The sequence below is a fragment of the Ipomoea triloba genome, chromosome 15 (genome assembly GCF_003576645.1).
Source record: "Ipomoea triloba cultivar NCNSP0323 chromosome 15, ASM357664v1".
Classification (NCBI taxonomy): domain Eukaryota; kingdom Viridiplantae; phylum Streptophyta; class Magnoliopsida; order Solanales; family Convolvulaceae; genus Ipomoea; species Ipomoea triloba.
In genome coordinates, this window is record NC_044930.1 from 25,526,054 (window position 1) to 25,540,099 (window position 14,046).

Here is a 14,046-nt window from a genome sequence, read left to right on the forward strand (position 1 = left end):
TATATAAGAGACCTATACAAATATACAATATATAAGAATTAGAGTAGGATTGCCCCACTTTCGTAATGCATTAATCCTAACTCTTGAAACATACAAAAGCATTATAAGCCCCAATTCGCCCCTATTTTCATAGAAGGAAAATTGAGTTTGAAATTGTCTAGACTTGAGTCTTTCATCCAACTTTCATTGAGATGAAAGCCTCTCCAAACAATTGCTTTGCATCAATCACTAACAAGAGGAGTTAACAATCAAATTCAAACATAAAAACCCTAAGTGGGTATAACTACCTTCCTAGCATCAAGAATATCAATAGATCCCTAATCCAAACCAAAAAACTAACTACTCACACATTATAGATGTAAACAAAGCAAAGATAAAATAAAACATCATCAACATTGCAATAAAATTGAAAAGGAGATAAACAAAGAGTAAATTAAAGGAAACTTCTCTATTGAGGATGGAGAAATCTTGGTAGAAATCCACTCCAATCCGCGATTAAAAACTTTAAAAGTAAGTAATCTATGTAATACTATGCTATGGAAGTTTGGAAGAAAGAGCAAAAATAAGCTAAAACAATCTAGGGTTCAAAACTCCCAAAAAATGCAGAACGGTCGGGGCCTGGGCAACGTAAAATCAAGGCATCATGGCAACTCACACGACAACATGCCTTGAAAAGAGTCTTGTATATATAGTGGTGCAAATCCCTTTATTTTTTCAATATGGGACAAATGCTACTTTAAAGCATTTCCACATTCATTTTCCAGCTCAAATAGGTCTACTTTGAGAATCAATTTTTCACACACTAATTATCTATTTTGAGCGTACAATATATCAATCTCTTCGTCTAACTATGAATAATCCGAATTCACTTTGAGCGGACCTAAATCGAAAGTGGACCCCACATATATTTGTACCACAACATAGCCACTTACAATGCTATGTTTGCTATTTTTTCAACATGATGTGCATTTTATTATTATTATTATTATTATTATTATTATTATTATAACAACAACTAAATTAGTGTACACAAAATGAAACTCGTGTAAATTTTTTTGTATTCGATTTTAACTTTTTTAATTATTCTTTGTAGTAAGAATTAAAATATAATAATATTATACACATACACACACACACGCACAGCTACACATACACACACATATTATACATGTGTGTTCAAATGAAAACAATCTCCTCTTGTAAAAAGTGAGGATTGAGCTCAACTGACCATCAAATATATTATACATATTTCGTCCTTGGTGGTGACTTCTCGGTATGACTTTGGGTTTGTTTCTTTGTTTTTTTGTTTTTTTTTGGTTGTTTTTGTTTTTGTTTTTGTTTTTTGTTTTGTTTTGTTTTTGTTGTTCTTTAAAATATGCTTTTGATTAGGTTTGATGATGAATGTGTGGTGCAATGTAAAGATTTGGATTGTGTATTGGTTGGAGGGCGTTGAGTATCATTGCTGGTGTGAAGTTATGCATTTGGAGTTTTTTTTTTCTATGTCGTTGGGAGATATTTGTTGGTGGATGGTGCAACATTGATGTGCTTAGTGCGATGTATCGTATAACGTTGTGATGTGCATTGGTTGGAGAGCATAGCTTGTGAACCGCATGGTCAGTTTGTGGTTTTAGGGGTTTGAGGTATAGACTTTAGAGGTTTAAATTGTGCATTTACAAAATGGTGTATACTTGTGTGCACTCCTAGAGGTGCAGTTGTGGATTGCTAGCAGTAAAGGTATGCATTTTATGGGGTAGTGTTTTGCATGCTGTGTTAGTATGAGTGAGCTTTACGAATTGAATGCACAACCAAAGAGTTATTGATGCATTACCTTTTATATAAGAATGCACAATTGAAACAATATGAATCCACGAGTATCATATGAAAACACATGGTTAGTACTCGTACAACCAGGAGTGCATAAGCCATTTGTTCACTTGCCTTAAGGATGTCAATATGGTGGTCGGGACAATTAGAGGAGCTGAGAGTTAGTACTGTAGAACAATAGGAAGCTTAGAGATAGCGAATGCATTTGAAAAGAGATAGAGGCTCTAGATTAAACCACAGTTCTCACTTGGGCAACCAAAAGTTGTGAAGGATTTCTTACTTGAAGGCAGGAGGGAAAGAGTCTAAACTAAAGGCAAATGCATAGGAAGCACATGTCAAAGATGTAGCACTCGCCGTAGGAGATTGAACAAATCCGGTTGGTTGATTCAAGTCTAAATGCCATCAAACAAAGCCATATAAAGGTGATGGCCATATTTAGTAAATAATTAGCCTATCAGTCAATTTTTGTTTATTTGATTATTATTAGTTGTTTGACTTGATTAAAAAATCAATATAAGTGTTTGGTTAATAAGCTTTTTGTAATTTCAAAATACTAAATTTTAAAAGGCTACTTAAAACAAATTTTTCAATTAGTCTTTTGAGAAAAGAAATTATACCAAACAGCTATTAGCTAACAGCTAATTTACCAAATACTTTTCTATCAGCTAATATTATCAATTAATTATACCTTATAATCCAATCAACTAACAGCCATTTACCAAACAGGACCGATGTGGTTTCTCCCCATTAACGGAGTTAAGTAACAACAGACATGCCATCATAGGCAAAAAAAAGAAAAAAAAAAGGCATTTCACATCTAGGCAAGGAGAACACTCGTCTCTCTCACCATACTCGTCTCTGTTATCATGAATTCATGAGGGTCGGACCCTATGAACCAATTAATATTTTTATCCTTGTTATAATAATATACATTATATTATATACTGTATATAACCATTACAAAGCTTGGTGTGAAATTATAAAGTTTTGATAACTTTTTTTTTAGTATACGACATGTTCGTTTTTAATTTATTGAAGGTTTATTTTTAGATAGTATATAGTATATTAAAAATGGACTTGTAATACATTAAAAATGGCTATCTAATATATTAAAAATAAATTTTTAATAAATTTAAAAAAATGTATATTACATTATACTCCGTAATATACATCATGATGCATGATATAATGATTGAGTGGAAACCTCCGCCATTGTTCTTGATATTGCAGACCCAGTTGTGTCCATAGCATTGACAAATTCAAGAAACAACTTTTGACTTACCTAACACCATCTCTGATATTGCCCTATGCTAAGCCACTCTCTTCATCAACATACTGCAATCTCTACAACACGATTTCTGTGAAGGTATGCTTTATGTTTCTGAAATTTGATGTTACTGACGAATTTATTTACTTTGATAGTATAGCGCAATACCCAATTGCCAAAGCATATATATCTTGTTCGATAGTTCTAATCATCCCCGCTAAGCCCATTCCATAAATTCTTTTTCTATAATTGAGACTTGAGAGTACCGACTCTGATCTAAGCTTCAGAAATGGCTTTTGTTGTGGTAACTTCTCTGCTAGAAATAGTAGAGAAACTTCTGAAACCCAATCCATCTTTGATTATTTGTAATCGAGAATTGGTAGTTTCTTTGTCCAATAAGCTCCGCTTTATTCAAGCCTTTCTTGAGGAATCTGAGCTGAAAGCCTACCACAGCTTGTCTAAGAAAATGTTGGAGGCAGAGATCCTAGATGTAGCTTCTGAAGCAGAAATGAAAATAGAATCTAGATTGAGAAAAGTTTATTTGGCAACTAACAAGGGAGAGGGAGGGTGTGTAGTTGCAGCTTATGAAGGGCTTCATCAAACCTTAGAAGAAGTATTAGTTAAAGATATTGACCCAGTTGAGTTAAGGATCTTAATAGAAAAAGTAAGAACTGCATCTCCACAAGTCAGTTCATCAGCAAATGATTTGAAGCAGGACAGAATGGTTGGGGCTGCTACCGAAGGGGCTTTAGAGCCAAAGGATCAGGTGATTGTAGGATTTGCAAAAGATGAAGCTATATTATTGCGAAGGCTCCTTAACCAACATCTATTGAAACGAGAAGTGATCTCGCTTGTTGGGGAAGGAGGCATAGGAAAAACTACACTAGCTAAGAGAGTCTTTGAAGAACTAGCTACTACTCACTTTGACATTTGTGCATGGATCGTTGTGTCTCAACATCATAACCTCAAAGAGATGTTAATTGGCCTTTTACGTTGTATCATGCCAATCACGACTGAAATCTCCATGAAAGACGAATCCCAGCTAGCAGAGCAACTTTGTAGAAGTTTGATAGGTCAGAAGTATTTAATTGCCTTAGATGACATATGGACTTTTACAGCTTGGGATGCCATCCAAGGATGTTTTCCAGATAATTTAAATGGAAGCCGAATCCTGATAACTACTCGGTTCATAGAGGTGGCTAGATACACAAGTAAGGATCCCCACTTCATGAAGTATCTAAGTCTAAAGGCAAGCTGGTCATTATTTGCGATGAATGTATTTGGGGGATCAACAAATAATGCTTTGTCCCCCTCACTTGAATACTCAATTTTTGGGATAAATAAATACTTGCCCCCCACATTTGAACACCCAATTTGGGGCACCAATAAATTATTTGAATTCCTTGGGAGTCGTATTGTTCTACAATGCCATGGATTACCACTAGCAATTGTTTTGATAGCTGGACTTCTGGCAACAATGAAAGATTCATTAGAAATATGGAGAGATGTCGAGAAAACTCTGGGTGGAATAGAAAGGATTGATGACAGAATTTCAAAAATACTTTCATTGAGCTATACCTACTTGCCTAGTCACTTGAAAGCTTGTTTTCTTTATTTTGGAGTTTTTCCTGAAAATAGGGAAATTCCAGTTAAGAAAATAATCAATTTATGGGTTGCAGAAGGATTTTTAAAGCAAAAGAAGAATAAGAGTTTGGAAGAAGTGGCAAAGAGTTGCTTGGTTGATCTTATTAATAGAAGTCTAGTTCAAGTTAACGAACTAAGCATTGATGGCAAAATCAAGTCATGTAAGATTCATGATCGATTACACGAGATTTGTGTGAGAGAAGCTAAAAAGGAGAATATAGTTTGTGTTATTGATGAAAAACATGCTCCAAAAACTAGTCGTTGGACAAGTTGGCAATCAAGTCATTGGCCAATCACTCAAGCAAATTATGGAAACCACACTTCCAATAAAATCCATTCCATTCTCTACAGTGGTAAAGAGTTATACCTTTCAAAATGCAGGTTGTCATACCCTTGTTTGGAATTGTTAAGAGTATTGGATTTATCTTTAATTAACTACTCACACAGCATTCCTAGTGGAATAGTGGAGTTGGTCCATTTGAGATACTTCGCTTTAAGAACTATTGGCTCTCTTTCTAAGTTTCGATTGTTGAAGCTTCAAAATTTGCAAACTCTCATTGTTTGTTCGTGGATAGATGAATATCCCTTGCAACTCCCATGTGATATTCTAGATTTACCACAATTGAGGCACTTGCGCCTTCAAAAGAAATGTTCACAATATCTCCCAAGCATGGTTCAAAAAAATCTACAAACTCTTTATTGGTTGAAAGTTTCTAGCTTGGATCAAAACCCAAACTTTAGAATGGTTCCAAACCTAAAGGAACTAGGGATCTACATTGAAGGTGAACTACTGCCTGGTTGTGTTGAGAGCCTCGTCCATTTACATCTACTTGAGAAGTTAAAATTTGAAATTGGAAGGGTTGAACAGTTTTACCTTCCTACTGCTTTTCCATCAAACCTTAAGAAATTGACATTTCGTCGCACTTATCTTCCATGGGAAAAGATGGGTGTAATTGGCAAGTTGAAGAACCTTGAGGTGCTCAAATTGAAAGATTTTGCCTTTCATGGTCCAAAGTGGAAACCAAAAGTTGGGGAGTTTGGGGTATTAAAGGTACTCCTTATTGCACATTCAAATATCAAACAATGGAATGCAAATGTTCATCATTTCCCAGTTTTGGAGCGCCTAATCCTAAGATATTGTTGGGATTTGGAAAAGGTTCCAGATTGTTTTGCAAAAATTGAAACAATGAAATTAATTGTGTTAGATAGTTGTACTTCTTCTCTTGTGGCTTCTACAAACCAGTTTTCTTCTACAAACATGTTATTGTTTAAGAAAATGCCTGCACTTCCTGTTCGTCGTGTTGGAACTAAGGTTTCTCTCTAACTCTTCTTCAAAATATAAGGTCTCTGTCTTCAAATTCCTTGTGTTAATTTATTTTTATTCTTGTTCTCATTTTTGATTACTTTTCAAGGTTGAATTGCCAAATAATGAAAGCTCTGAAGGAGAAAGTATAGAAAGCTCTGAAGAAGAAATTGTAGAAAGCTCTGAAGAAGAAAGTGTGGAAAGCTCCGAAGAAGAAAGTGTTGATAGCTCTGATCATGAAAAAGGGCTGGAAGTTCAGAAAAGTGTGATGAAATACCTGAAGAAGAAGACGTCAAAAGCTCTAAAATGGAATGCATTGAGTGAATTGAAGAGGAAAGTGTGTAGAGCTCTAAGAAGAAAGTGACAGAGGAGGAGGAAGCTATTGTATTGCAATGCAATATCTGTACAGTAGCTGGTATATACATAATTTTACTCTAATTTCGTCCAAAAAGGAGGCTATTCATGCAATAGAATTTGAATTTCACTTTTATCTTTCAGCTTGTAAGCTCGTGATTGATGTTTGTAAGGTGGTCATTGCCGACACCCACTGTTTGGTTTCATCGAGTTCAGAACTGGCTAATGTTGCAGTCCATAAATATATCCAGTTTTCCAGTCCAATCCAGATTGGCATTGATCTGTCTCTTTGGGTTGATTGAAGATGCTTATCATCTCGCTTTCCGGGGGAAAGAAACTTACACAAACAGAGTTCCCCACTGGATTCTTCAAGCACAGCTCAATGGTTCATCCAAATGTTGTATTTTTGCTTTCTAGTTAATTACGACAATATTATCCATCTCTGTCTTATATTGCCTTCTACTACATCTTATGTTGAACTCATCAAATTGGTTTCTTCCTGGCAAATGTTTATTTTGATTATGCGATAGTTTTACATTCCTTGATCTATATATTCATTACCTTTGTAAAAGAAAGGAAAAATTAGAAAAAACAGAAGAGTTGGTTGCAAAGGCCAAAGGTTAATGAGTAGAATACTAAAATGAGTGCAAATGCTAGACAGCTATATGTGCAGTTGGCATTTGCTGTATTTTATTTGTGACATTTACAAAGATGGAGATATATTTTGCAACATTTAAAAGTAAGGGGATCATATTCTTGATATTGCAGACCAAATAATAACAATGTTTTTGTTCTTTTTTCAATTAAAAATGACTTGGTTGTGTAGATTGTAGACCAGCCAATTCCATCACTCCAAGGTTCTTTAAAAATGATATTTGTCATGTTCTTGATATTGCAGACCAGCCAATAGCATTGCAAATTCATGAATTAAACGCATTAATAGTTCTTGATTTTGATCTAACATTACCCAAACCCAATTCACTAACTTCATCTCCATCTTCGTCAACCTAAGGTATGTGTCATACTCTCTCCCAGATGATATGTTGCCACTGAATTCCTTTTTGATTTGGATATAGTGTAGCATAACTCACTCACCACTTTGCCCTCTTAATTCCTTTACTTTTTGATAGCTTGGCTTTAAACCTTTTGTAGATTAGAGAGTTTTTAGATAGTTTTATGCGCATTCTGAATTTCCATTCGTATTTTTGTTTTACTATTTGTATTGTTATGGGGAAACAACTCTTTTGGCAAATTTTGAGGGGAGAAAAATGTATTTGAACCTATAAATTTCCATATTTTCCCTTGTAAAAGTTGTTTATCCAATTTTAATTATATTTTGACTATGTATGAATTAAATATTTATGATTGTACATATTGTTAAAGACAAATAATTGGCAGGTTGGTAATGGGATGAACCTGGCCTGAATTTTACTTTCACATTTTTTGTTTAAATCATTAGAATTTTAGATAATAATATATGACACCAACCAATCAACCATTAGTCGAAAGTTGAAAACCTATAAGCTCGAAGTTGAAATCTGAAAAGCTGTTAAGCAAGTTATTATACTTAAAAGTATTTTAGTAAAATTAGCTTTTTGATAAGCTTATAAATGTAAAAAAGATTAAAAAGAACATCTTTATACAATTTAAATAATTTTAAATTTAAATAGGTTTGTTTATATATTAAAATATAAAATAATTAAATCAATATATTTTAATAAAATATAAAGTAAGAACATATATTTTAAAATATATAAAGTAAAACAAAATGTTTATAATTCATAAGATTAGTTCATACAAAAATCAATGTTCAAATACAAATGTAAAATTGAAATTATAACTAAACATATTGAAGAGAAAAGACAAAAAAGATTTTAATTAGGAGGGGTAAATGATGTCATTTATTTAAAATAATAAGGATAAATATGAAAAAAAAAAAAAAAAAAACTACTAACTTATTAATAGCTATAAGCTCCTAAATAAGTTCTGTCAAACATAGCCAAGCTCTGTCAAAGAGAGCCTATACTTTTGTTTCCTGCTATGAAAGCTAACTATCACTGTCATACCTATTTCATTCGTGCTCAATATTGAGACAAATGACTCTGATTTGAGTTTCAGGAAGACTTTGGAGTTGTTCAATGGCTTTTGTTGTCGTAACCTCTCTGCTAGATATGGTAGAACAACAGCTTCTGCAACCCAATTCACCTCTGTTTCTTAGTACTAAAGAAATTATTGTGCCATTTTCGCACAAGCTCCGCTCTTTGTTAGCCTTTCTTGAGGAATCTGGGAAGAAAATCAATCGTCCGCATGCTATGGAAGCTGACATCCGGCATATAGTTGCTATAATAGAACGAAGTATAGATTATTTACTGAGACAAATTTTTGTGAATGCTTCGAATGTACTTTATGTATATCATGAGCTTTCTAGTACCTTGAAACTAGGAGTAAGAAATATTGAGGCAATTAAATCAAGGATCTTGATGCAAAATGCAAATAATTCTTCATATGTTGGTTCATCAACGAATGATTTCAAGGCGAAGAATGACATGGATTGTGGTAGCTCACAATGTTCTTTTGTTGCCGTAACCTTTCTGCTAGATTTGGTAGAACAACCGTTTCTGCAACCCAATCCATGTCTGTTTCCTCATGATAAAGAAATTATTGTGAAATTGTTGCACAAGCTCCTCTCTTTGCAAGCTTTTCTTGAGGAATCTGGGAAGAAAATCAATCGCCCGCGTGTTATGGAAGCTTCTAAAGTACAAGGAGATATAAAGTCTGTACTGTGTCAATATTATGTGCAGGCAGATAAAAGGGGGGGAAATCATGTATTTTGGCCATTTCCTGATCTTTCTATGACCTTGGAACTAGCAGTAAGAGATATTGAGGTAATTGAATCAAGAATCTTGGCTCAAAATGCAAATGATTTTTCATATGTTGGTTCATCTACAAATGATTTCAAGGAGGAGAATGTCATGGTTGGGGGTAGCTTGCAATTCCAATATGCTTCTGATACTGAGAATGAAATCATTGTAGGATTTGACAAAGACATAGAAGAGATAGTGCATATGCTCATTCATTCAAAGTCCCTAGAACGAGACATTATCTCAATCGTGGGGGAAGGAGGCATTGGAAAGACAACATTAGCCAAAGTAGTCTTTCAAGATCAACGTATTACTGCTTGCTTTGAAATTCGAGCATGGGTTGTTGTGTCTAAAGAATATAACCTTAAAGAGATGCTCATTAGTTTATTGCGTTGTATTATGCCGATTACTAGAGAAATATCTAACAAAGATGAAGCTCAACTAGCAGAACAACTATTTAGAAGTTTGATGGGTAAGAGGTATCTAATTGTCTTCGATGATATGTGGACTACGGAAGTCTGGTTTGCCATCCAAAGATGTTTTCCACGTAATTCTAATGAAAGAAATCCAATCATGATAACTACTCGGGGAGTTGATGTGGCTGAAAACTTAAGTTATTTTTGTGACGTAAAAAGAATGAAGTTCCAAAATCTAGAGAATAGTTGGAAATTGTTCTCCATGAAGGTGTTTGGGGAAGATGTTTTTGCCCCCCTGTACTAGAGCAACTTGGGCGTCAAATTTCTTCTCAATGCCAGGGATTACCATTAGCAATTATTGTTATAGCTAGATTTCTGGCTACAACCAAAGGATCATTAGAAGTGTGGAGAGAAGTTGCAGAAACGTTGGAGAGAATGAATTGGGCTGATGACAAAACTTCGAAAATACTTTTGTTGACCTATGATTACTTGCCTTGTCAATTAAAAGCTTGCTTTCTTTATTTTGGAGTTTTTCCTAGAAATTGTTGTATCCTTATTAAAAAATTAATCAACTTATGGGTTGCTGAAGGATTTTTAAAGCCAGAGAAAAATAAGAGTTTGGAGGAAGTAGCAGAGAATTGCTTGCTTGATCTTACTAACAGAAGTCTAGTTCAAGTTCACAAAGTAAGTGTTGATGGCAAAATGAAGGAGTTCAAAATTCATGATCGGTTGCATGAGGTTTGTGTGAAAGAGGCTGAAAAGGAGAACATTGTTCAGATTATCGATGAAACACATGCCCTAATATGTCGATGGATAAGTTGTCAATCAAGTCATTGGCCTATTACTCAAGCTAGTTGTGGGAAAATCATGTCCCTTGAAATCCACTCCATTTTCTTCTTTGGCAAAGAGTTCTACTTTTCAAAATGCAGGTTCGTGTTCTCGTGTTTGAAAGTGCTAACAATACTGGATCTGTCTTCAGTTAAATACTTACATGGCATGCCTAGTGGAATAACGGATTTGATTCATTTGAGATACTTGGCTTTAAGCACTATAGGTTCTCTTTATAAGTTTAGATTGTTGAAACTTCAAAATTTGCAAACTCTCATTGTGTGTTCATGGATGGAAGAATATCCTTTGCAACTACAGTGTAATATTTTGGATTTGCCTCAGTTGAGGCATTTGCGCCTTGAAAAGAGATGTTCGCAATATCTCCCAAGCATGGTTCGAGAAAATCTACAAACTCTTTATTGGTTGAAAGTTACTAGCTCGAACCAGAATCCAAACTTTAGAGTGGTTCCAAACTTGAAGGAACTAGGGATTTATGTTGAAGGTGAACTTTTGTCTGGTTGCCTTGAGAGCCTTGTCCATTTACATCTACTTGAGAAGTTAAAATTTGAAATTGGAAGGGTTGAGTGGTTTTATCTTCCCATTGCTTTTCCATCAAATCTGAAGAAGTTGACGCTTCGTCGTACTTATCTTCCATGGAAAGTGATGGACATAATTGGTAAATTGTCGAACCTTGAGGTATTGAAATTGAAAGATTTCGGCTTTTGTGGCCCAAAGTGGAAACCAAAGATGGGGCAATTTCTGGTACTAAAGGTGCTTCTGATTGCACATTCTGATCTCAAACAATGGAATGCAAATGTTAATCATTTCCCAGTTTTGGAGCGCCTAATCCTAAGATATTGTTGGGATTTGAAAAAGGTTCCAGATTGTTTTGCAAAAATCGGAACAATGAAATTAATTGTATTAGACAATTGTACTTCACTTGTGTTTTCCTCTATGAACATGCCAGATTGTGCACTTCGTGTTCAACATATTGGAACTAAGGTTTTTCTCTAATTCTTCTTTAAAATATAAGTTTTCTGCCTTTGAATTATTTGTATTAATTTTTTTTTTATTTTTTTTTGTATTCTCATTTTCAATTACTTTTGAAGGTTGAATTGCCAAATAATGAAAGCTCTGAAGAAGAAAGTTTTGAAAGCTGTGAAGAAGAAATTGCTGAAAGCTCTAAAGAAGTAAGTATTGACAGGTTTAAGAAGAGGAAAGTGTGGAGAGCTTTATGAAGAAAGTGACAGAGGAGGCTATTGTATTGCAATGCAATATAGGTACAGTAACTGGTATAAACATAAATTTACTTTAATTTCGTGCAAGGATGGGATGTTCATGTAATAGAATTTGAACTCAACTTTATCTTTCAGCTTGTAGGCTCGTGATTGAAGTTAGTAAGGTGGACATTGCCGACGTCCACTGTTTGGTTTCATCGAGTTCAGAACTGGCAAAAATGTTGCAGGCAGTCCATAAATATATCCACTTTTCCAGTCCAAATCCAGATTGGTGTTCATCTGTCTCTTTTGGTTGATTGAAGGTGCTTATCATCTCGCTTTCTGGGGGAAAGAAACTTACACAAACAGAAAAGATCTCTTGCTTCAGTTCCCAGTGGATTCTTCAAGCACAGCTCAATGGTTCATCAAAATGTTGTATTTTTTTGCTTTCAATTTGATTACAACAAATTCCTCTGACAGTCTCTTCCTTTGTTATTGGTAATGTTTTCTGATGGAAAGCAAATTCTTGAAATTGTTATGTTTTTAAGATGTTAATTATTTTCCCAGTTTTCATTATAGAATCATAAGAATTTTAGATAATAAAAGATGCAATTATAACAACACCAACTCATATTCTACACTTTTTCTTATTTTTGTATTTCCTGTTTTGACAGCTAGCCCATTAATTGAGAGTTGAGACTAACAACTTTGGGTTGAGTTGCAGAAACATTTTAGAGTTGCTCAATGGCTACTAGAAGTAGTAGAACAGCAGCTTCTGCAACCCAGTCCATCTATGGTTCTTCACCTTTTGCAAGCCTTTATGGGGAAGAAAACCAATGATCTACAAGGTTTCAAGTTATTATTATATTTTAACTAAAAAGTATTACTCGTCTTACGGTAAGACAATTTCATATAAAACTTATGTACAAGAAATAAACATGAAATGGGCTTGGACTTGGATGGTTAAAGTAAAGATGCCAAAAAGGGATTTAAGATTGGAGAATTAAATAAAAGCATAGGGAACGAGAAATGCACGGAAGTGCACAAATATTACTTGATAAGGGGGTTTCAAGGACTAATGGCACTCCTTATTGCACAATTGGATCTCAAACATTGGAAAGTAGTTGCTAATCATTTTTCAATTTTGGAGCGCCTAGTCTTATTGTTTTGTTGGGACTTGAAAAAAGTTTCAATGTCTTTTGCAAATATTAGAACTTTGAAATTAATTGAGTTAGAAAGCTACGTGAACCAATCCGGCCACAATATAAGCGTTGGTGCTTTGCAATCATTATACGATGGACCATGATCCACTTTACAAGATGGACCATTGATATAAGGTTCATTATTAGTATACTAAAAGCTTATTTTTAGTACATTGAATGTTTTTTTTTTTCTGGAGGTTCATTTTTTCTATTAAAAATTAACATTTTATACTAAAAATGAACGTTTATTCGAAGTCCACATTGCAATGTGGACCATGAATGGTCAATTATATAATTTGCCGGTGTTTTGGAAAATGAAAGAAATATAATTACTAATTTACTATATGCAATTGTTATACAGTGGACCATGGTCCACACAAGTCCATATAACACTATGTGTGGACCATGCATGGTTAGGGATGGCAATTTCAATCCGCCCCGCGGATATCCACCCGAATCCACCCCGCATGGATCGGGTTTTTTTGGGTGATAGTGGGTGGTGGGTCTTAAAAACGTAAATCCGCAGTGGGTCGGGTTGGATTCGGGTTTTATGTACAAAACCCGCCTAGCACCCCACCCGACACACAATGTGTGCATACATATATATAATAGTAAAATAAGTAGTACTAGTATATAGTTAATTATAAAAGTTTTAATAACTTTGGGTAACTTTTTACTATTTTTATATCTAAACTACTAAATTTATTTTTAAAAATTAACAATTTAGTTATTATATTATAATATTTCTATTATTTTATATTTTAGTATAACTAATGAATTTTGTTGTTTAATTATGTGTAAGTAATTTTGATATTATTTTTTGAAAAAAATAATAAGTTGATAAGTGGTGGGTACCCATAGTGGGCACCCGCACCCAGTGGAGGTGGGAATGGATTCTAAAAAAGTCCACCCGATGCGGGTTGGGGGTGGGGGTGGGTGGAGAAAATGAAAGGTGGGTCGGGTGATGGATGTAGCCCTCCCCGACCCACACCCGACCCATTGCCATCCCTATGCATGGTCCAATACGATGTTTTCTTTCTTTTTTTTATTTTTTATTTTTTTTTATTTTTTGCCGTTATCGTGAACCAGTGACATATCACGTTACAAATATGTATATTGTCAACTGAAAC

General features: G+C 34.4%; 1 protein-coding gene and 1 long non-coding RNA gene across 3 annotated transcripts; both read left to right on the top strand.

The window, feature by feature from the left end:
* The first annotated feature begins 3,054 nt into the window (after positions 1-3,054).
* Positions 3,055-11,637, top strand: LOC116006173. Its single transcript, XR_004095068.1, has 2 exons — positions 3,055-3,190; positions 11,607-11,637. It is a non-coding gene; the product is annotated as an uncharacterized LOC116006173 (long non-coding RNA).
* Positions 3,179-6,914, top strand: LOC116006172 (putative late blight resistance protein homolog R1A-3). 2 transcript variants are annotated; one of them, XR_004095067.1, is made up of 3 exons: positions 3,179-6,047; positions 6,148-6,453; positions 6,537-6,914. XR_004095067.1 is itself a non-coding variant. In XM_031246459.1 (2 exons), exons 1-2 carry the CDS (start codon positions 3,381-3,383, stop codon positions 6,400-6,402), a joined length of 2,922 nt encoding a protein of 973 aa, XP_031102319.1. In that variant the 5' UTR covers positions 3,179-3,380; the 3' UTR covers positions 6,403-6,914. The 2 variants fall into 2 exon arrangements, 1 of the variants encoding a protein (XP_031102319.1); XM_031246459.1 differs by having other exon boundaries at positions 6,148-6,914.
* Positions 11,638-14,046: the final 2,409 nt, after the last annotated feature.

What these genes read in the sequence shown, in the direction of transcription:
- LOC116006172 (XM_031246459.1), top strand. Translation starts at nt 3,381, where the DNA reads ATGGCTTTTGTTGTGGTAACTTCTCTGCTAGAAATAGTAGAGAAACTT. An exon ending in TTCGTCGTGTTGGAACTAAG is followed by an intron (nt 6,048 to 6,147) that starts GTTTCTCTCTAA and finishes TTACTTTTCAAG; the next exon opens with GTTGAATTGCCAAATAATGA.